The sequence below is a fragment of the Phyllopteryx taeniolatus genome, chromosome 8, assembly GCF_024500385.1.
Source record: "Phyllopteryx taeniolatus isolate TA_2022b chromosome 8, UOR_Ptae_1.2, whole genome shotgun sequence".
Lineage (NCBI taxonomy): Eukaryota > Metazoa > Chordata > Actinopteri > Syngnathiformes > Syngnathidae > Phyllopteryx > Phyllopteryx taeniolatus.
The window spans coordinates 14,540,022-14,563,771 of record NC_084509.1 but is presented as its reverse complement, the minus strand read 5'-3'; the positions used below and the strand labels follow the sequence as shown (position 1 = coordinate 14,563,771).

The 23,750-nt window shown below is 41.5% G+C and overlaps 1 protein-coding gene across 3 annotated transcripts in view; it reads right to left on the bottom strand.

The window, feature by feature from the left end:
* Window positions 1-23,750, bottom strand: part of ttc12 (tetratricopeptide repeat domain 12) — a 33,462-nt gene that overhangs the window by 3,987 nt on the left and 5,725 nt on the right. The window contains exons 8-20 of one of the 3 annotated variants that reach the window (XM_061783048.1): window positions 23,261-23,321; window positions 21,434-21,622; window positions 19,955-20,024; window positions 17,033-17,121; window positions 16,428-16,596; window positions 14,684-14,779; window positions 12,147-12,210; window positions 11,921-12,055; window positions 8,686-8,778; window positions 8,484-8,552; window positions 6,717-6,818; window positions 1,533-1,632; window positions 1,134-1,362 (exon numbers count right to left, since the gene is read on the bottom strand). In XM_061783048.1, coding sequence (XP_061639032.1) covers window positions 1,134-1,362; window positions 1,533-1,632; window positions 6,717-6,818; window positions 8,484-8,552; window positions 8,686-8,778; window positions 11,921-12,055; window positions 12,147-12,210; window positions 14,684-14,779; window positions 16,428-16,596; window positions 17,033-17,121; window positions 19,955-20,024; window positions 21,434-21,622; window positions 23,261-23,321 — 1,466 coding nt within the window. Of the gene's footprint in view, window positions 1-1,133; window positions 1,363-1,532; window positions 1,801-6,716; window positions 6,819-8,483; window positions 8,553-8,685; window positions 8,779-11,920; window positions 12,056-12,146; window positions 12,211-14,683; window positions 14,780-16,427; window positions 16,597-17,032; window positions 17,122-19,954; window positions 20,025-21,433; window positions 21,623-23,260; window positions 23,322-23,750 lie in introns of those variants that run through there. The other 2 variants (XR_009789868.1, XM_061783049.1) reach the window with 2 other exon arrangements.

Here is a 23,750-nt window from a genome sequence, read left to right as displayed (position 1 = left end):
CTTTTGTCACCGATTCTGTTCATAAAGTTTATCGATATAATTTCTAGACGCAGCCGAGGCGTTGAGGGGGTCCGGTTTGGGGTCTCAGTATTGCATCTCTGCTTTTTGCAGATGATGTGGTTCTGTTGGCTGAGTGTGAAGCGGATAGGATGAGAATCAGCACCTCCAAATCTGAGACCGTGGTCCTCAGTCGGAAAAGGGTGGCGTGCCCTCTCCAGGTCGGGGATGAGATCCTGCCCAAGTGGAGGAGTTCAAGTATCTTGGGGTCTTGTTCACGAGTGAGGGAAGAATGGAACGGGAGATCGACAGGCGGATCGGTGCAGTGTCTGCAGTGATGCAGACTTTGTATCGGTCCATTGTGGTAAACAAGCGGCCGAAATGAGTTTCACCGTGGGCAACTCCAGAGTGGAAGAGAGTCCAACCCCTCTCGAGAGGACTGGTACCAGAGCCCAAACTGTGTGTGGAGGAGAGTCCGACTATATCTAGTCGGAACTTCTCGACCTCACACACCAGCTCGGGCTCCTTCTCTGCCAGAGAGGTGACATTCCACGTCCCTAGAGCCAGCTTCTGTAGCCGGGGATCGGATCGCCAAGGTCCCCGCCTTCGGCCACCACCCAGCTTACACTGCACCCGACCCATATGGCCCCTCCCACAGGTGGTGAGCCCATGGGAAGGGGGACCCACGTTACCCTTTCGGGCTGTGCCCGGCCGGGCCCCATGGGTGCAGGCCCGGCCACCAGGCGCTCGCCTTCGAGCCCCACCACCAGGCCTGGCTCCAGTGGGGGGCCCCGGTGACCCGCGTCCGGGCAAGGGAAAACGAAGTCCATTGTTTGTAGTCATCATTAGGGTCTTTGATAGATGGCAGCAATATCAATATTTAATGCTACCGCACTGAGACTGTACCGCAAGACATTCTTCAATGAAGTCCACAGGGATGTTTTTGGAATGTGGGCTTTTGGTCTGTTTTGTTGTTTCTCATTACTTTATGTACGAAATACGTCAATGTAATGGAAAAAAAATAGCTAAACAATTATCATTTTTCTCATTATCATCTCGTCAATTAATGCTGCTTCAGAGCTCTTTATGCAACATAATCACCAGCATGTGCTATGTAGAGTGAGGTGATGGGGCACCTGGGCTCGGATTGACACAGCTTCCCCAGAGCAACGGCTGCATTTTGCTGCACAGCTGTCTTCTTTGCGTCTCCGGCAGCATGACGTAGCAGCTGAAGCACAATATCAGTGCCCAGCAGGTTGCTGGCAATACCCTTCAACTCAAGGCAATGGGCCAGGCACAGGGCAGCATTTCCTGACACCATCTCATCACAGCTGGAGCTCAGCAAACGACGTAGAACAGACAGTTCTGTGTTAAACGATAAACATAGAGCAAATTGGAAGAGAATACGAGCGTTCAAATATGTGATCCGTCATTTGTGAAATGACATGAACATCAACAGGCTTGCGAACAAACATGGATTTTGCTTATTATTTATGCTTGGAAAAAGTAAAGGGATTCTGTCAGTCATCTCTTACTTTTGTCAGACTTTACCAGCTCCTCCCGAGCCAACTGGCTGGCAGTCGTGCACACCGTCAGAATCTTTAAGGCATACTTAGTGGCAGCCAAGTCTGCTCGCTGGCAGACGGTCAAAAAGACATGTTATTTGGCAAATACTGAAAGACATGTTTTTAAGTTATCCCAGCGGGCCCAAGAATACGAAAATAGGAAATAGTGGTCAGAGGTACCGATATGAGCAAGGCAATGAATAAAAAAATCTCACCATCTGGTCAAAAAAGCCATTACCTGTAATTAAACAAATACAGTAGTGTAGCGTTTTTTGGGGGGACATCAAATTTGAGCTTAATTGAGAAGAAAACGATGAGTTGGAAGCGGCGCCTACGTCACTTCCGGGTTATCGTAATTTTAAATTACAGCGTTATAAATCAAGATCTTTGATAGATATGAGGGGCACCACGTGATATTTTTACAAGTTTAACGAAATGACGACAAACCTTTATAATCTCTTAACGGAAGGTGGCTACATTTTAGGAATATTGAGTTCTAGACTGGCGGCACGGTGGGCAACTGGTTAGAGCGTCAGCCTCACAGTTCTGAGGACCCGGGTTCAATCCCCGGCCCTGCCTGTGTGGAGTTTGCATGTTCTCCCCGTGCCTGCGTGGGTTTTCTCCGGGCACTCCGGTTTCCTCCCACATCCCAAAAACATAGCGTCGGCATGGCAAAGAAAATGTCTGTGTCTTGTTGAAGATAGTTTATTGTGTTACTCCGTTTAGAGTCTGCGTCTGACTCTGGAGTTACAGTCTACCTCGGCTGGGAGTGGCAGTAGTGCGAGGCTGGGGTGCCGGGTGGCATCTTTTGCGTGGCATGTTCGCTACAGTAGGCATCCATTAATGACTGCAGTACGGTAATCCTCCATCTATACTTTCATCACTCATTGTCATAGTAAAGGAGGGAAAAATGACTGGAAATTGCTTGTATACAAATAGTGGGGTCTCTGGAGTGCCTGCCCTACCATCAAGTATGAAATTAAACAACCAAGTAAATCTTTTGTTACCTGCCTATTTAGCCCATGAGAGAGACATTTGGCACTTCTGCTAATTTGCTCAATAAGCGCCCCCAAACCAAGGTTTTCCACCCATAACTTTATCAGCTAGGTGAAGATCCAGAGCCACTTTCAAGTGACAGCCGGAGTCTGGACGCCGGATACGCTCTCTTAAATATTGTCATGCTGAAACACTCACATCCGCCACTGATGCAACACCCTAGCTAACACGATAAAGTCAAAATAGCACAACTGTGGATGCACAGCTAATCATTAGCTAAAATCACTAGCTTGTGATAAGCGGCACATACTTGATTGCTTGGTGGCTGTGGGTATTTTTGTTTCGTGATGTGTACATTTGTTAGTATAGGTAGCATATGAAGTGCTTCTTCCATGAGTGAAATTTATTTTCTTGTCTTTATGAGGTCTCACATTTTTTCCACTCTAGGCTCTGCTCTCACATTTAGATGACGCTGTAGTCAGGGCTCTGCAGCCGGTCGTCATGGTAGCGGAAGGCAGACACGCCTTTGGCCCAGTAGTATATAGGGCAGAGTATACAGTTGCTCACTTTCATAAGAAAGGGCTTTAATTCAGCAAGACAAAATAGGGTGAATAAAATACAACCCCAATTCCAATGAAGTTAGGGTGTTGTGTTAAACAAAAATAAAAACAGAATACAATGATTTGCAAATGATGTTCAATCTATATTTAATTGAATACACTACAAAGACAAGATATTTAATGTTCAAACAGATACATTTTATTATTTTTAGCAAATAATCATTAACTTAGAATTTTATGGCTGCAACACATTCCAAAAAAGCTGGGACAGCGTCAGGTTTACCACTGTGTTACATCACCTTTTCTTTTAACAACATTCAATAAACGTTTGGGAATTGAGGACACTAATTGTTGAAACTTTGTAGGTGGAATTCTTTCCCAATCTTGCTTGATGTACAGCTTCAGCTGTTCAACAGTCCGGGGTCTCCGTTGTCGTATTTGGTCGTATTTTTCATAATGCGCCACACATTTTCAATGGGAGAGAGGTCTGGACTGCAGACAGGCCAGTCTAGTACCCGCACTCTTTTACCACGAAGCCACGCTGTTGTAACACGTGCAGAATGTGGTTTAGCATTGTCTTGCTGAAATAAGCAGGCGCGTCCATGAAAAAGACGTTGCTTGGATGGCAGCATATGTTTCTCCAAAACCTGTATGTACCTTTCATCATTAATGGTGCCTTCACAGATGTGTAAGTTACCCATGCCATTGGCACTAACACAGCCCCATACCATCACAGATGCTGGCTTTTGAACTTTGCGTCCATAACAGTCCGGATGGTTCTTTTCCTCTTCGGCCCGGCGGACACGACATCCACAATTTCCAAAACAATTTGAAATGTGGACTCGTCGGAGAACAGAACACTTTTCCACTTTCCATCAGTCCATCTTAGATGAGCTCGGGCCCAGAGAAGCCGACGGCGTTTCTGGGCGTTATTGATAAATGGCTATTGCTTTGCATAGTAGAATTTCAAGTTGCACTTACGGATGTAGCGCTGAACTGCATTTACTGACATTGGTTTTCTGAAGTGTTCCTGAGCCCAATTTAGACATTGATGTCAGTTTTTGATGCAGTGCCGCCTGAGGGATCGAAGATCACGGGCATTGAATGTTGGTTTTGGGCCTTGCCGCTTACATGCATTGATTTCTCCAGATTCTCTGAACCTTTTGATGATATTATGGACCGTAGATGATGAAATCCCTAAATTCTTTGCAATTGTACGTTGAGGAACATTGTCCTTAAACTGTTTGACTATTTTCTCACGCACTTATGCACAAAGAGGTTAACCTCGCCCCATCTTTGCTTGTGAATGACTGAGCAATTCAGGGAAGCTCCTTTAATACCAAATCATGGCACTCACCTGTTCCCAATTAGCCTGTTCACCTGTGGGATGTTCCAAACAGGTGTTTGATGAGCATTCCTCAATTTTCGCAGTCTTTTTTGCCACCTGTCCCAGCTTTTTTTGGAATGAGTTGCAGCCATAAAATTCTAAGTTAATGATTATTTGCTAAAAACAATAAAGTTTATCAGTTTGAACATTAAATATCTTGTCTTTGTAGTGTATTCAATTAAATATAGGTTGAACATGATTTGCAAATCATTGTATTCTGTTTTTATTTATGTTTAACACACCGTCCCAACTTCATTGGAATTGGGTTGTATGGTATGATATGCTTGGGGTATTTTGACGAAAGCCTTTCACAGCCATGTGATTAAGACACAGAGGGGGGAAAAAATAAATATTTTTCCTTTAAAATAAACAGCAGCTAACATTTTTTTTAAAGCTAGCATGATGCATGTGAATGTGAAAATTTCAGAAGTGCTTCTACACTTATGTAGGGTATTATGATCTTGGCAGTCTGGCCCAAAAAACGTAAAATTTGTCGCAAACATAACAAATCTCAGAACTGGTTGGTCTCCCTTAAATGTTCCAGTGCACCATCAATATACTATATGCAGTAGGCTTTACACGATCAAGGTTTTTGGGGCCGATCACCTATAAGCGAGTTTACAAAAAACGAGAAGCGATCAAAAACGATAACCGATCACAGATCCGATCACAAGATGGAGCAATGTGTCTTATTTAAATAACTTGTTCATTTACTGTATATACTTGTGTACTGTATACTGAGTATCTTCAAAAGTATTCTCTATTCAGGTCATGTATTCTAATCAGTCAGGTCAAACCAACATTAAAACATGACAGAAATGATGAGTGCTAACTTCCATCCATCCATCCATTTTCTGTCCCGCTTCTCCTCACTAGGGTCGCAGGCGTGCTGGAGCCTATCCCAGCTGTCATCGGGCAGGAGGCGGGGTACACCCTGAACTGGTTGCCAGCCAATCGCAGGGCACATACAAATAAACAACCATCTGCACTCACATTCGCACCTACGGGCAATTTAGAGACTCCAATTAATGCATGTTTGTGGGATGTGGGAGGAAACCAGAGTGCCCGGAGAAAACCCACGCAGGCACGGGGAGAACATGCAAAATCCACACAGGCGGGGCCGGGGATTGAACCCGGGTCCTCAGAGCTGTGAGGCTGACTCTCTAACCAGTCGTCCACCGTGCCGCCTGAGTGCTAACTTATCGTAATTAAATTACTTCACACAACCCGAACCTTTAGAGCATGATTCGAGAGAACGCCGCCATGTTTACGTACCACCATTAGTACTAGCACTAGCTTGCTAGGCTATATAAAGTTTCTGTTGCCTGCTTGTGAGCCGTCCATCCATCCATCCATTTTCTGAGCCGCTTCTCCTCACTAGGGTCGCGGGCGTGCTGGAGCCTATCCCAGCTGTCATCGGGCAGGAGGCGGGGTATACCCTGAACTGGTTGCCAGCCAATCGCAGGGCACATACAAACAAACAACCATTCGCACTCACAGTCATGCCTACGGGCAATTTAGAGTCTCCAATTAATGCATGTTTTTGGGATGTGGGAGGAAACCGGAGTGCCCGGAGAAAACCCACGCAGGCACGGGGAGAACATGCAAACTCCACACAGGCGGGGCCAGGGATTGAACCCGGGTCCTCAGAACTGTGAGGCTGACGCTCTAACCAGTCAACACCGTGCCGCCGCTTGTGAGCCGTATCGTATTAAAAGTACGTGAACATACCTCAAGCAATCCTTGAATTAAAGTCCTCTCACGAGCACCGTTGACCACCAGCGCACATTTTCCCCCATTTTGTTCTTAATATACAAACGACGCGATCCATTGTTGTTGTCGTCGCCATGGTAACGAGTGTATCCGGTCGCGTTTGAGTTGACAAGATGAAGCCCAGTGATCGTAAAAGACGGGATTCGGTGGTATCGGAATACAAGATTTTATTGCAGTCGTCTGACATAGTGCAATCGTGAAAGACCAAATTTGTCTTGTAGTCTGATCCACGCATTACGTGTTGTCTGTCTCAGATGTGATAAAATGCTAATTATCAGCCGATACCGATCAGATCGGTGTAAAGTCTAATATTCAGTATACTGTACTATAAATCACACCTTTATTGCCTATACTAAATACAGTATGTTCTATTTCGGGCATCAGTAACCCTTGCCGTTTTACGACAAACTGATCATGGTTGTGTGTACAGTTGGGTACCTTGAGCAGTCGCTGCACCGTCTTCACCACATCTCGCTGAACAACATGATTAACAGCGTCGGAGGACTGAGGGAGGATGCCGCTCAACACACCCATGGCTCTCTGGAGGACAAAGACAAATGTTGGCATTATAGAGTCAATGGCTGTTCAGACAATAGGTAGAAAGAATAGAAAGTGAAGGTGATAAGAGTTTCAGACTGTGGAGAGTATCATGAAATGAGTCCTGTGTTAGGTGGGGAAAAAAGCTACCAGGGAGCGAGAGTAATCAAAGAAAATGACCTCTTGCAGGAGGACTGACTCATACGAAAATAGGTTACAAATTGATAAAAGATAACAGCTGTAAACTTCAATACATGGAATCAATAAGCATTCGAGAATAATTTAAAACAATCGACAACCAAAAAGGCATTGTACAGATGGTGAGAGTTTAATGTTGTCGTGGCCATAAAACGATAAAGGCCAGGACAATGAAAAGAGAAAATCAAGTATTTAAGAAAGGCCCCAGGGACTCATTCAATTTGGAAGGCAATTTGTAGATTAGGGGCCAACCGTTGATGCAGCATCTCAAGATTGCTTTTGTATCACACAGCTTAAAGATCAGACTTTTTTTCTAACCTAGTTCTAACCTAGCCCATCCAAAACATTTTTAATCCACACATCCCTCTTCCATATCCCACACAAACCCTCAACAACAAGGTCAAAACAAAGCAGTGTATGCATAGTGTTTGGTCTTCAACCCCACAATAAGGTTACACAAGGTCAATAGAAGGTTATGGAAAATAGAATGCCAGTAATTTCAAATTTAGGGTTATTGGTTTACTGTTATGGTTAGTGGCATGTGTTAGGATTGGGAGTTAGGGTTAGTCTTAGGGTGAAGCGTTATGGTTTAGTATCAGAACTTGTCCAAACACCTACAGAAAGTGAAACTACAATAAATTATGCAGTTGGCCACATCTCTGCAGCTATAAGTGTCTTCTGGGAAGATTTTGTTGTCTCTCTGTGGGAATTTTTGTCCATTGATCAAGCTTGTGGGGCCTTGCCCAAGTGTTCCCATACCGTAAGAAGCATAGAAGCATGAGATTCTGGGGGCCTAGGGCTTTAACATCACACTTGATGGACAAATCCATTAATTTAAAAGGTGTGTCTCAAAAAATTTGTTCGTAAAGTGTCTCTAAATCATGTTTCAACGCTTGGTGAAGCAATGTAAAAATGGGCATCGGTAATTGCTTCTAAGGGGACAATACTTGGTATTTATTCTTGAGGGATTTTAGCAAACCGAACAATGTGTTTAAAAGGCAGCTAGAGAAGATTGCACAAGGAGAGCGGACAATGTCAAAAAACGGATGTTGACATGAGGCAGCAGGGGGAAAAAAAATAAGCCTGCCAGGCAGCCGGTGCACACTAACAACGAGTGACGAGACAGAAGTGTGGGACACTAAGGCGCCTGTTTAGGCAGAGTGGAACTGTTGAAGCAGCCATTAGCGCAGACAACAGCACCTGGAGCTGGAGCTTTTAATCAAATACAATGACATATATACAACACCCCCAGAACATTGAGAAATACAGTTTCTACACTAGGGCTTTGTTGCTAAGAGAGCTTACAAGCCAGGAAATTACCCACAAATGTCATGTGGTTTTTGCTTTGGAAAATTGAACCTTTCGGGAGTATGACTGTTAAAAAAAGAAAACCTAAAGGAATTTAGGCACTTTTGATAGATTTTTTGTGTCTTATTGTGTTTTTAGAGTGCTATAAAAAAGATTACTCACAGTTACAACACCTCTGTCATCATCCTTCAGCAGGTCCAGGCAGCAGTCACATAGTGAGACAGCATTTCCCTAAAAATTAACCTCTCACCTCTTAATACAAGGAACCACGCATCACAATCCACAAATATATTTATGGCGCTTTTTATTTTTTTAATTTTTTTATGTAACTCTCAAAAAGGGTGACATATGAGGATGACCTTACCTTTATGACAGGTGAGGTCAGAGTTGAAAGGTTGATGATCAGTCCAAGGAGAGGGTAAAGTATCTCATTATAACTGCTTGCAATGCATTGCTTCTGTAAGGACATTCAACAAAGTCAGACAGCCAGCAAAAAAACAAACAGCAGGCTGAAATAAATAAATAATAATAATAAATGGGTGCTTTTTAAAATTATATTTTTATGTTTAAATCTTTGTAATCTAGTTTGATATAATTATATGTTTCTATTAGTTACTATAGTAAAATATGTTATATATATTTATATAGTTGTGAGGTTTATGTGCAGTATTTATAGCAACACACATATATACTGTATTTAAACATTTGAAATAATAGTTATTTTAACATTATTTATTTTTAATTAAGCTTCAATTGGGGTTGCAAAATTATAAACACTCCATGGAATTAACAGGAAGTTATAGAAATCAAAGTGAAATCTGCTAACTTAAATATATCCGTTTTTTTGGGGGGGGGGGACTAAAACACCTTGGAATAAAGCCTCATGGGAAATGTTTTTTTGTATTTGCCATTCCGCTGTTTGTTGAAAGAGCTTGATTTAAAGTACTATTCACAAACAAAACAATGAAAATTAATGGAGTTAATTAAGTGTACAACTACCAACTTGGAATCTTGGGATCTAAAACGTTTTGAACATATAAAGTATGCAGCACGGTGACCGACTGGTTAGCACATCTGCCTCACAGTCTTGAGGACACGGGTTCAAATCCCGCCTCGCCTGTGTGGAGTTTGGATGTTCTCCCCCTGCCTGGGTGGGTTTTCTCCGGGGACTCCGGTTTCCTCCCACAACCCAAAAACATGCATGGTAGGTTGATTGAAGACTCTAAATTGCCAGTAGGTGTGAATGTGGGTGCGAACGGTTGTGTGTTTATATGTGCCCTGCGTTTGGCAGGCGACCGGTTCAGGGTGAAGTAGATTCTGTTCAAAACTTTTATGGACAGAATTTGTAGGCGCATTTGTATACAATATATTGTACAATATATTGTACTTGATCACATTTCTTAAACCATAAAAAGATAGATTAAGAGTTAAGGAAGAAGCAGGTTGCTAAAGAGAGAGGATGCTGGCGAGAATTAAAGGGAACGTGTGGATATTAGCAAGGAAGCTGCCGGCTCCATTCATTTTTGAACGTACCGAGCGAGGGATCTACCTTGCATACATTCTGGTCACAAGCAATGCTTTTTCATTGACAGGCACATTATACATTATGAATATAGTTTAGCATTGATGTTAAACAACATTTGATGCTTTACGTACTATTTATATGGCTTGACCCGAGGCGACGCGGCGGCACAGCTCGCAAACCCTTTAGCAACCTGCTTCTTCCATAACTCTTAATCTATCTTTTTATGGTTTAAGAAATGTGATCAAGTACAATATATTGTATACACAGCATCAAACACCTATACAGGCTCGATGTTCAGGGCGTCCGTATATACAATCGCTATTTGGGATAGACATCACGTTCCATCTGTGTAGCCTACCCTTGCCGCGATGCAGGAGCCAATCATGTTGAAGCGGGGCGGGTCTTGCCGAGAAAGGCCGTGGGATTTCCAAGAATGTCTGTGAAATGGGCCCCTCCCTTTCCGGGGTTCCGCAATTGTAATTTGTTTCGTCTACAACCCCAATTCCAATGAAGTTGGGACGTTGTTTTAAACAAATAAAAACAGAATACAATGATTTGCAAATCATATTCAACCTATATTTAATTGAATACACTACAAAGACAATATATTTAATGGTCAAACTGATTAGCTTTATTGTTTTTAGCAAATAATCATTAACTTAGAATTTTATGGCTGCAACTCATTCCAAAAAAGCTGGGACAGGTGGCAAAAAAGACTGCAAAAATGCTCATCAAACACCTGTTTGGAACATCCCACAGGCTAATTGGGAACAGGTGGGTGCCATGATTGGGTATAAAAGGAGCTTCCCTGAATTGCTCAGTCATTCACAAGCAAAGATGGGGCGAGGTTCACCTCTTTGTGAAGAAGTGCGTGAGAAAATAGTCAAACAGTTTAAGGGCAATGTTCCTCAATGTACAATTGCAAGGAATTTTGGGATTTCGTCATCTACGGTCCATAATATCATCAAAAGTTTCAGAGAATCTGGAGAAATCACTGCATGTAAGCGGCAAGGCCCGAAAACCAACATTGAATGCCCGTGACCTTCGATCCCTCAGGTGGCACTGCATCAAAAACCGACATCAATGTGTCAAGGATATCACCACATGGGCTTGGAACACTTCAGAAAACCAATGTCAGTAAATACAGTTTGGCGCTAAATCCATAAGTGCAACTTGAAACTCGACTGTGCAAAGCAAAAGCCATTCATCATCAACACCCAGAAGTGCCGCTGGCTTCTCTGAGCTCTGAGCTTAATCTAAGATGGACTGATGCAAAGTGGAAAAGTGTTCTGTGGTCCGAGGAGTCCAAATTGTTTTTGGAAATTGTGGACGTTCTGTCCTCCGGGCCAAAGAGGAAAAGAACCAGCCGGACTGTTATGGATGCAAAGTTCAAAAGCCAGCATCTGTGATGGTATGGGGCTGCGTTAGTGCCAATGGCATGGGTAACTTACACATCTGTGAAGGCACCATTAATGCTGAAAGGTACATCCAGGTTTTGCAGCAACATATGCTCCCACCCAAGCAACGTCTTTTTCATGGACGCCCCAGCTTATTTCAGCAAGACAATGCCAAACCACATTCTGCACGTGTTACAACAGCGTGGCTTCGTAGTAAAAGAGTGCCGGTACTAGACTGGCCTGCCTGCAGTCCAGACCTATCCCATTGAAAACGTGTGGCGCATTATGAAGCGTAAAATACGACAACGGAGACCCCGGACTGTTGAACAGCTGAAGCTGTACATCAAGCAAGAATGGGAAAGAATTCCACCTACAAAGGTTCAACAAGTAGTTCCCAAATGTTTATTGAATGTTGTTAAAAGAAAAGGTGAGGTAACACAGCGGTAAACGCGTTGTGTTTTGTTTTTGTGGTTCCTGAAATGTTAGTGTTTCGTGTTTTGGTTTTGTGTTTTCTGAAATGTTAAAGTGTTTCACAATTAGTTATATTGTTTTGCACTTCCAGGCCACCGTAGTTACCGCTCCAACTTTCTTGACTTCACTAAGCGGCATCTTATAACATAAATTACTTGCAGTTGGGTCGTTTTCAACACACGTCCATATTATGTGATGGTACTCACGATGCCCAGGGGGAAGCCTTTCCAACACTCTGCATCGTGTGCAAGTGTGTGACGGATGACGTCATCTCCTATCAGATTGTCAACAGCTGATAAAAGTGAAGGGACGACATGCCGATTGTCCGTGCTGATATTCCTCTGGAAAGTGAAGCAATTTGTGAACGTGATATACATGCACAAATGTAAATGCTGCATGATTTTCTTTTTTGTTTTTTTTTTTTAATCTCACTATTATTGTTGTGAATGGCTCAGCGACAGTGTCTGTCAGCACATTCGTTAGCTGGCGGCAAAATCTGCAAAACATTATAACACCCAAGTAAGATAGACATATTGATCATGTCACTGTATGTTATGGGTAAAAATTGACAATGAATGTGTGATTGAGTGCAAGATGCACATGACCTTGCACGCACCATATGTTTTACAATGAGCAAATCTAACCTTGCAAGACGACAAATAGGTGCATTAAAGGACCATCTTGTATTCCCTAATTTACAACAAATGTCAGACCAATTAGGAAACATATCTCTTATTGTATACTTAGTTATTGCCTTCGAAGATTAGCCTTGGCATCCACACAGTGAAGTGGATGAAGAATACGTTTAATCCATTTCAATAAATTTTCTGAGGTGCTTTTGCTCATTAGAATCTCGGATTAGCTGGAGACTGCCCAGCTGGTTTTGGGCACGAGGCGGAGTACGCCCTGGACTTTTCATCAGCCAATCAGAGGGCACTATGTATCTATAGTGAACACATATTTTGTCAGTATATTCTCACCGAATACTTGAGTAGGAACACCTGCATAATCTAGACCAGAGTTTGAACACTGTGCTTAAATATAGGAAAATAAAACAAAACTTCAATAATGATTAAACTGTTAGGCACATAAGTTTTTTTTACATTACCTAAATATAAGTTTAAAAACAAAGTTCTTATATGTATTATGCTAAAAAGCTCAATATAAGAGAGTTGTACTTGGCTGGTGATTCTTTTGCATACCACTGAAGGGAGCCCGTATACTGCTAATGGCACAATACTTTGTGAATCACTGATCGATTCTAGATACTCCCCTAATACAGCATATGAGAACTTGAGCACTTTCATCCTCAGCGGTTGTCCAACGTAATTAATTAACTAGCTATCTACGCCTACACCACAAAAATGTATCTTCCCTTCAGATAATCCATTGGCATGGCCACTTTTTTAAAAGTACGATTTGACAGCAAATGTGTGGACCCGGGGGCTTCACGCTGGTGTGGCCGCTTTAGAGCGCATCGTTGTTGCGATGTGGAAAAGCCCTGCGACAACCCGGTGGGATCTATTCCCACCACTGGAGGCTTTAAGCGGACATGTTTTCGTGGTTCAAACATGTTGAGATGTGTATGCGTAAGAAAGATGCTCGACGAAGTTGCAGCCACTGTCCAGGTCATAACATTTGATTGACAATTGACAGCTGAGTGAAGAGTGGTTTCAGTGCATTCAGTGGACACACCCACAGCGTCCAGGGGTGAGACAACAGCTTGTTTTTAAAAATTTTGAAGCCTCATTTTAGATACTTGATTTTATGTAATGATTCAAATTTGGGAGGGTTGTTTTAACAACACTCTTCTCTATGGTGTGTCATATTAAGAAGACATTCGTTTTCACTTTACAGGGGCTTTAAGATCATAATGCTCATGCTTGTGGTAATGTAAGCATTGCACTGCATCATATTGAGAGGTAGTAATAATTTAGAAATATCATTTAGTAGTATACCAAGCAGGCGGCACGGTGGACGACTGGTTAGAGCGTCAGCCTCACAGTTCTGAGGTGCGGGGTTCAATCCCCGTCCCCGCCTGTGTGGAGTTTGCATGTTCTCCCCGTGCCTGCGTGGGTTTTCTCCGGGCACTCCGGTTTCCTCCCACATCCCAAAAACATGCATTAATTGGAGACTCTAAATTGCCCGTAGGCATGACTGTGAGTGCGAATGGTTGTTAGTTTCTATGTGCCCTGCGATTGGCTGGCAACCAGTTCAGGGTGTACCCCGCCTCCTGCCCAATGACAGCTGAGATAGGCTCCAGCACGCCCGCGACCCTAGTGAGGAGAAGCGGCTCAGAAAATGGATGGATGGATGGATAGTATACCAAGCAGTTCTACAACATTTCAAAGTTCACCACTAATGAACATTGTGGAATGAATACCTGTGTCAGTCTTTACTGAGCATTCTTATTATTTTAAAGGCAGATTTTTTTTTAAAGTTAATTTCTATTGGAAAGCAATAGTTTTTGTGTGTCTGATATTTATGGCCGGTAAGTCCGCAAGTAAAAAAAAAAAAAAACTAAATCATGATTTTTATCCTGCTGAACTCGGTGTCACATAACTCTCAGAGGAAAGGACTGCGGAAATTGATCACCCCATTTCAGTGCCTGGCACGTCAACTTATTTCCTGCTGTGTTCAAGAGCCCCAGTTGTCCTTTCATGTCTGTTTCCATGAGGCTTCAAAAAGGTGAACAGCATGAAAACAGGCTTTTACCTTGAAGAGACATTCACACTTGGGCCGCACATTGATTTATTAAAGATGCTACCTTTTCCATTTCTCTGAGCACCTTTCCTTAATGGAGCCAGAATCTCAAGTGCTTTTAATACAGATATGATACATGGAAGTATAATAGACTGGCCTATGGGTCACAGTCAGACTTCTAGGTTGGTGTATTTCCTAGTTCGGAAATAGGAATCATTCGGTAGGATGTGAGGAGAATCGTGTTTTTTATAGTGCGGTGCTCGTACTTTTTTTCTCCCGCCAACTTCTGCAAAATGAGGAGGGCTCTGTTCTCCCTTTGCTGCCCTGACCTCAAGATGCACGCCATGAGACTTCTCGTCAACCTTTAGAGCCAGAATAAGATAGGAAAGAAAGTAAAAAGAAGGGAAACAAAAGGGAGAAATGATAAAGCGTTTCGGCAAATGACACCTTAACTTGAAATTGCATTCCCTCAGAACTGCACGGAAATGCTGAGAGAGGTTGTGCTGAGGCAAAATGCCAGAGAAATACAACCCCAATTCCAATGAAGTTGGGGCGTTACACATAAATAAAGACAGAATACAATGATTTGCAAATCATGCTAAACCTATATTTAATAAGACAGAATACAATGATTTGCAAATCATGTTAAACCTACATTTAATAGAATACGCTACAAAGACAAGATATTTAATGTTCAAACTGATAAACTTGATTGTTTTTAGCTAATAATCATTAACTTAGAATTTTATGGCTGCAACACGTTCCAAAAAAGCTGGGACAGGTGGCAAAAAAAAGAAAGTTGAGGAATGCTCATCAAACACCTGTTTGGAACATCCCACAGGTGAACAGGCTAATTGGGAACAGGTGGGTCCCATGATTGGGTATAAAAGGAGCTTCCCTGAATTGCTCAGTCATTCACAAGCAAAGATGGGGCGAGGTTCACCTCTTTGTGAACAAGTGCGTGAGAAAATAGTCGAACAGTTTAAGGACAATGTTCCTCAACATACAATTGCAAGGAATATAGGGATTTCATCATCTACGGTCCATAATATTATCAAAAGGTTCAGAGAATCTGGAGAAATCACTGCATGTAAGCGGCATGGCCGAAAACCAACATTGAATGCCCGTGACCTTCGATCCCTCAGGCGGCACTGCATCAAAAACCAACATCAATGTGTAAAGGATATCACCACATGGGCTCAGGAACACTTCAGAAAACAATGTCAGTAAATACAGTTCGGCACTACATCCGTAAGTGCAACTTGAAACTCTACTATGCAAAGCAAAAGCCATTGATCTACAACACCCAGAAACACCGCCGGCTTCTCTTGGCCCGAGCTCATCTAAGATGGACTGATGCAAAGTGGGAAAGTTTTTCTGTGGTCCGACGAGTCCACATTTCAAACTTCAAGCAAGAATGGGAAAGAATTCCACCTACAAAGCTTCAACAATTAGTATCCTCAGTTCCCAAACGTTTATTGAATGTTGGTAAAAGAAAATGTGCTGTAAACCAGTGGTAAACATGACCCTGTCCCAGCTTTTTTGGAACGTGTTGCAGCCATAAAATTCAAAGTTAATGATTATTTGCTAAAAACAATAAAGTTTATTAGTTTGAACATTAAATATCTTGTCTTTGTAGTGTATTCAATTAAATATAGGTTGAACATGATTTGCAAATCATTGTATTCTGTTATTATTTATGTTTAACACAATGTCCCAACTTCATTGCAATTGGGGTTTTAGATCAATAACGTGAGGACTGCAATACTTCATAGCATATCATACCAATCTCCAGATAACCTACCATGCTAATATGCCCAACATTAAAATTGTATCACAAACCTATGCTAAGTTATTAAGATTTTAATTAGGCCAGACTGGAACTGCATTAAAACAAATACTAATTGTTTTGGAATTAAATTTAGCAGTCACACATTGACGATAAAATGAATAATTCAATCACATTTGAAACAGCGCAACAAAAGTTACATAAATTGAAAAACATCATACATGGGAACATCCAAGTTGTCAAAGAGAAGATTTCTGCCATGTGCAGTATGCGAGTAGAGACATAAAAATTCCAGGCACTCCTTCTGCACTGCGTCATGTTCAGATGAGATCATGGGAACAATGGACTTTTTGGACGCTGGACATGTTAACAGTGTTTTCAGGTTTTCCTCTGTAAAACACACAAAGAGATGTTTATATCAATACCAGTACATGGAACTATACGGACAAAAGTATTGGCACACAAGGCGGCAGTGAAACTGGGGACTTATATAAAAGTTGGTTCGTATACAAAGACTTTCTATGACTTTGGAATGAATTTGTGTGAATGTGTGTGTTCTTCCAGTGTCTAAAGTAAGAGCTACATCGAAAGGTAGACACAAATAGATGACTCAGTGTAGCATTCGGGATTTTGAGCCAACTTTGCAAAAGAGAGGTCAGGTGGCAGGATAGCAGTTGTGCAGTAATGACACAATGTAATATTTACAGATTACATTTGCATTACGATTGTTTTTTTTTCTGTTTGCCTGGCATCAAGGACAGCAGAAGTCCCACAAAGCAAAGGCAGAACACTGGGTCGTCTCAGGGTAATTTCCTTATCTACATACCATTTCCTCTGCAAGTGATCGTCCAAACATTGAGAATGGAAACGCACAAGTCTTGGCTGCACTGGTCGTTTGCTTCCTGCAACAGGCAACTGTGGCAAAAAGATAAATACATTTGTTTTCATCTAATTCATTTAATTTGACTTTTGAAATGTTTATTTTGGGGCTCTTTGAGATGTTTGCCCACCCGTTAAAGTGTGAATTTACGCAACCAATCATGTCAAAATTAAAAACCAAGCAGAGCTGTAGTATTGTTGGATGCACAGATGTTAAGTTAGCGTTCAGCATTATTAGTGTTACAGTTCAGCATTATTAGTGTTACAGTCACAGGCATCGCTGCCTCAGCCAGAAAAACCTAGATGAACTTTGTGTGTCCACATACATAAAGAAACGCAAACAGATATTAAGTTCACAACAGAACATTCAGTTTTGTTTAATAAACAAATTATGAATAAGATCAAAGTGGGGAGTCGCGGGGTTGCATGTGGTTAGTGCATCTGCCTTACAGTCAAAAGGTTGAGCGTTTGAATCTCGGCTCGGGCCTATCTGTGAGGATCTTGCATGTTCTCTCTGTGTTCCCATGGGTGTTTTCTGGGTACTATGACTCCCTCTCACGTTCCAAAAACATGCAGGTTAGGTTCAATGACTCTAAATTGTTCATAGGTTTAAATGTGATTGTGACTAGTTGTCTGTCAGTATGAGCTGTGTGATTGACTGACAGTCTGTCCATCGTGTACTCTGCCTCTCACCCACAGACTGCTGGGGTAGGCTCCAGCTAAAAATAGCACTATATAGTAAATTATACAGTATATTTTTAAAAACAACAACGGCAACAACATATTATCACTGTTGGGCTGAAACCTTCGATCTCCAAATTTGTTCAAGTTAATATTTTTTCACCAATTGATACAACTGGTCAATCTCTACATGGGTCTGTTAATTTGACAAATTATTAACCAATCTAAAGTGATGAAAATGGCTTGCTCTCTTTGATTATGGTTCAACAAACCTGACGTTTTTGTATTTTTCCCTGAAAAGTGATGGTTTTGGAGATGCAAGGTTTGTTAGCATTAAGCTAAGCGGACTTTCCTCAGCAAAGCTGTGTGATCATTTTAGAAACACAATGTGACATTCTCTCAGTATAATATTTTGTTTGACAGCAAACAACTAGGGAGTGGCATTAAAAAGCTTGAAGCCACTTTTGTGAAGCATTGTTCACTATCTGAAAAACTGCTGCTTGTTGTGAAGTGAGTTGAGTTGAATTCACTGCCACCATACATATATATCTCAAATTTTGGCTTGCAAAGGGAAGGAAAAAATTGGCGCAAAGACGGCTCATATATTAAAAATCTCACTCGTATCTCAGTCACCATGGTATTTTTTTAATCCTGACCTCTCGCTCAGTCAAAACTGAGAATCATTATTTTTGGAAAGACAGAAATTTTGATACAGTCCTCATATTGGATTTCATTAAAAGTGGATGTGAACCTAAATGAAGTGTCTGCTGAGTCTGGATGTCCACTAATTTCAACAGTTATACGAGATATTCAACAGTTTCCATATTATCTATTTTTACCAATTTCTAGTTGGATCTCCCTGACACTCAGTGTTCCCACTTTTATAATGGCAGTGCTAACAATGGATGAGGATCCGACAAGTTACCGTAATTTCTCGTGTATAATATGCAATTTCCCCCAAAGAATTGTCAAGTCAATAGTACGCATTATACATAGGTACAGGGGAAAATGAAAAAAACTTTCACATTTTATAAATGTATGCCGCCATCTAAAGGTTATGAAAAAGCTGTACAATTTCATTCCAATATGTCACCGCCACCAGGAGGTGATAAAAACGTTGTAGCCACCACTTTCATTCCAATAGGACAGAGCTACATATGAATGCATATATGTAGAATTGTGCTCATAGGTTTACATACCCATGCTGAATTTGTGAAACATTGTTTTCTTAAATATGACTAATGACTGAACAACAACCATCATTAATTTCTTTATGGTTATGTTAAATGATAATGCTTTTCTGAAATGCTTGACAGTTTAATTTGAATCTCATTAAAATAGAATTAAATGTGTTTTGCCTGGCCCTTCATGTTTTCTTTAAAGAATTGTACCCATCCTTCAAATTCTGCCTGGGTAATCAAACATATGAGCACAACTGTGTGTTTTCTTATTTATTAAATAAAAGTAGGGCTGTGAATTTCAAAATAAGAGCAACTAAATAAAAATTACTTGTTAAAATAAAGTGCTTAGCTTCAGAATAATTATTTGAAAAAACTAACAAAATACAGATAATACTTCCTGTTTTGATCATATGGGTAGAAGCAAAATCATGCATTGTAAAAATGCATGATACATAGGTTGAAGGGTTTTCCAGAATTTTTAGGTCAACTTTGGGGGTGCGTATTATACTTGGGTGCGCGTTATACACGAGAAATTACGGTAATTAATAACCTTACTGACATGACCTGAGGGGGTCAAGATTTGCAGTTTCTGAGAGAAAAGATGAAAAAAAACCCACCTCATTTAACTTATTACAATCTCCTCATATCATGATACATAGGTTGAAGGGTTTTCCAGAATTTTTAGGTCAACTTTGGGGGTGCGTATTATACTTGGGTGCGCGTTATACACGTGAAATTACGGTAATTAATAACCTTACTGACATGACCTGAGGGAGTCAAGATTAGCAGTTTCTGAGAGAAAAGATGAAAAAAAACCAACTCATTTAACTTATTACAATCTCCTGATTATAATCTTGTCCTCTTTGTCACACAACAGGAGCGAAGTCAGGTCAGGAAGAGCTCTTGCTACACTTGGCCATCATTGTCTGCGAATGTGCCTATCTGCTGCTCCATCTGTCAAAGCTCTGCTGAGAGCTGACAGTGAACTCTCCCTCCAGTCTCCTTACCTCCTTGTTGTGTCATTGCTATCGATGATACTGAAGCCATTGTGCAGCCTGAAAAGTGTCTGTCCGCTGCCTGTTAGGGAGAAAGCAGTAAATGACATGAAATGACAGAGTGCCATATTTCATGACAGTATGTATATGGCAGCTATAGAGGGGTGAGAGGACATGGCAGCTCTCGACTTTAGTTGCATTTACCTTGTTGGCCGCGAAGAACATGAGGGAAAAGAGTGAGATTTTAGGAACAATGGTGTGATTCCTCGCTAACAATGAGGTGCATTACACAGAAAATTAAACCGAGGAGTCGAGCCATTATTATACAGTACATACAGTAAAGTCAACCTTGATGAGATACTTTCAGTGGTGAGATATGTAAGTCTTGCCCTTTTCTACTGAATGGCACCGTGAGACAGGTAATATATCACTAGGCAGTCATCAGAATGAAGAAAAATTAATATTGGATGAGAAACATTAGCCAGTACAAAGGAAAATAATTTTTAGTTATTTATAATATCGTTTGTTACATCGATTAAGAGTTGATGAGTTATTGCCTGGACAAATTGTGTCATGACCCTGTGTTTCAAGTTGTTTTTCTTTGTGTTGCAGTGTCTGGATGAGCGAATGTGGGCGTTGACATCGGTGACACACCTGTCATGCATTGTAATCATCAGCCCCCTAAAAAGGCTGATGATTACAATTACAACAGGCCACCCGGTGGAGGCCGAAGGGACCCAATGCCATCCCCACCCCCCACCCCCAGGAGAGCAAGACACCCCCCCTCAACCTAGAGGATAGAGGCACCCAACAAGGGAACGATAAGGGGGGGAACCCAGGGAGCAGCCGCGGTTCATAAGAGGGGAGCCCCAACGCCAAGCAGTCATCCAGCCCAGGGGGGCCCGGCCTCAGAAGCACCGCCATGAAGCTGAGTGGGAACCCACCTCATCCCGTTACTATGACTGACAGGTCCCCGACTGGCAGTCATTGGCCCTACCCCGTGTACCTGTGCCCCCCCCGAGTGGTGTGGTGCATTAAAATCTGTTGAGGTCAGTGAGCCGAGGGGGGCAGGGCTGCCAGGCACTGCTGCCTAACAGCCAAATCCCCCCCACCCCCCACCCAAGACCCACCGTCCCCCAGAGATGGGTGTATGTGGTCCATTAAAACGTGGGGATGAATGTGTTTGATGCATTTAAAATCCAGGGGGGCAGGCAGGGCGGAGGGGCAGGGCGCACAGACCGGGAAAAAGCACAGACGTGCTGAAACCCGGTCCGACACCCACACCTTCCTGACCCCATACCAGTCGCCCAGGAACCCTTGGATATGTATATGTGCCCAGATTTGACTAGTGAGAAAAATATATACAGTGAGTGGCATGAGTGTGTGCTAAGTGAGTGATTAAGAGGTATGGCTCCATCAGGCTGGACAACCGCAGACAAAGAAGGCTGCCCCACCCAGCCCGAAATTTATTTTTTTAAAACGAACACTCACAGTCGGTCATTGCTTGGGAGAGAATCTCCAATATTCCGCAGTAGTAGAGAAGCATCTGCCCAGGCTCTGTCAGCTTCTCCAAAAGCTGAGGGATTAGTTTGGCCTTCTCCACTCCCTTGTCAAAATCTTGCCTTGCATTGAATTCTTGACTCTCCTTTTTCTCATCCAGCTCCATCCTGGTCAGGTATTCTGTGTTACAGGAATGCAAGAGTTATATCCTCACAAAGCCCTCTTGTCTTTATGTGGCGATTACACAGATTTTAAGAATATTTGTTTCTTTAAATTATTTTTCCATATATACTGTTGCTTGAAATGAGGCTACATTCAAATATTGCTAGCAGTTTGAAAACTTGCATATTGTCCCTTTAAGAATGGCCTGTGCTCTACTGAGTGCCATTTGAAGTTATCTTTGCAAAGATTGAATTTAATTTCATTTACTCTTTAATTGCATCTTATTGGAGCTTATTCTTCCTTCCTTTTAGTTGCCATACAAGTCAAACAGGTCCACACAGGTTGCCACCTCTGCTGCTCTTCATCCAATTCTCACCCACCTGGATTCTAAAAACTAGCGTGTGAGTCGGCAGCAGCTCCTCCAGGACCATCACGCTGAGCACAGGGGCCCCACAATAGCCCATGCTCAGCCTGCTGCTCTTTATGGTTCTAACCTACAAAGGTTGTAAACTACAGCACCAATAACATTATAAACTTCATGGACAACATGACGGTGGTGGGCCTCATTACCAATAATGATGAGCCAACTACAGGAAGGAGGCTAGCCTAAAGGTGCAGTGGTGTAAAAACAACGATCTCTTCCTCAATGTAGGGAAAACGGACCATTGCTGCTGTGGAGAGGGTGAGCAGTAAGATTGTAACGATTAATCGGATAACTTGAATAATTTGATTACAAAAAACAATCTCTGCCTCGAAGCTTCGCAGTAATAATTTTTCCACATGGACTAATGTTATTACTGCAGACTTAGCCACCACTCTGGATAAAAATGAATTTGTGCAATGGCGGTGAGCAAGGAGGAGAGAGTGTACAGAAGACAATGTTGAAAGTTTGTAATAATTTCACAGTTAAAAAAGAAGACAAAGTTCAATGTGTCTGCTGCAAAGCAGAACTACAACTAACATACCACAACAACACATCTATCATCGCCAACACAAGGTATCGATGTTCGATGTTGGACAAGAACACACACAATATTCTACATCAGCTGTTATTTCTATTTGCACAACTCATGTATTTTGCATATCCGTCTATCTTTAACTGCAGATATGCTGCTAATACATTGCACTACACGCCATATCCGCAGTACCTGTACTATATAAGCTAAAAAATACAGAACAAATGCACTGTCTACATAACGTATTTCTCCTTTAAATTTTTTATATAGAATTTATTATTAGTATATAGAGTATAATATAGTTACTTGTTACTAGAGAAAGAGAGAAACTGCATTCCGATTCTCTGTATGTGCTGGACATATGTAGGATTGACAATAAAAATCACTGAATCTTTTAATTTGATTTCTTAAGGTTAACATTTTCGTCAACTAACAGCAGTCAAAATACTGCTTTGGAAAGAAAGAAAGAAAGAAAGAAAGAAAGAAAGAAAGACCACTACATAATAACTAGTTTCTCAGATTTTTCTATTTATAGGTAGGTAAAATTAACAGTTTTGTTTTATTCTTTAGGCTACTGATAATAATGCTGTAACTCCCAAACATTCATTCATAAATGTAATTTAAAGCATTTCTTTGCAAAAAAATGAATTCTGGTCAAAATCAGCTTAAGAAGAGCAATGGGACATGACTCATCCTTTACCTTTGGCCATCTTCTCCATCTGGGGTTGAAGTTGAGCTATCTTTTCAAAGCACGTCCTGGACTGATAAAAACAATAAAATTAATAAATGAATAAATAAATAAGGAGAAGCATTTGTCTTATGCACATCGGAAAAATAATGTGATTATTTTCAGTGTGCATCTACACTCACAAAATTATGATCTTATTGTCTACCGCAATGTCAAAGAATGCCATGAAAGGCTTTATCCAGAAAAAGTGAGGAGTCAAAAATCAATGAAATGTTTTTGCAATGTTTAATGAGGTTTTCAAGTACTTTTTTGCATTATTAATTTCCAACCTTTCCCATCCTCACATCTCTTAATATTCAAAAATAACTTCACTTTCAAACGATATTGTTTGAACAGCTCCACAGTGCCTTCATAAATATGTTACCGATACAGAAATATGGATCACTGTTTCTGCTTTCAGTGATGAAAGGAAAGATCCAATAAGTTTTCACATGAAGGCTGA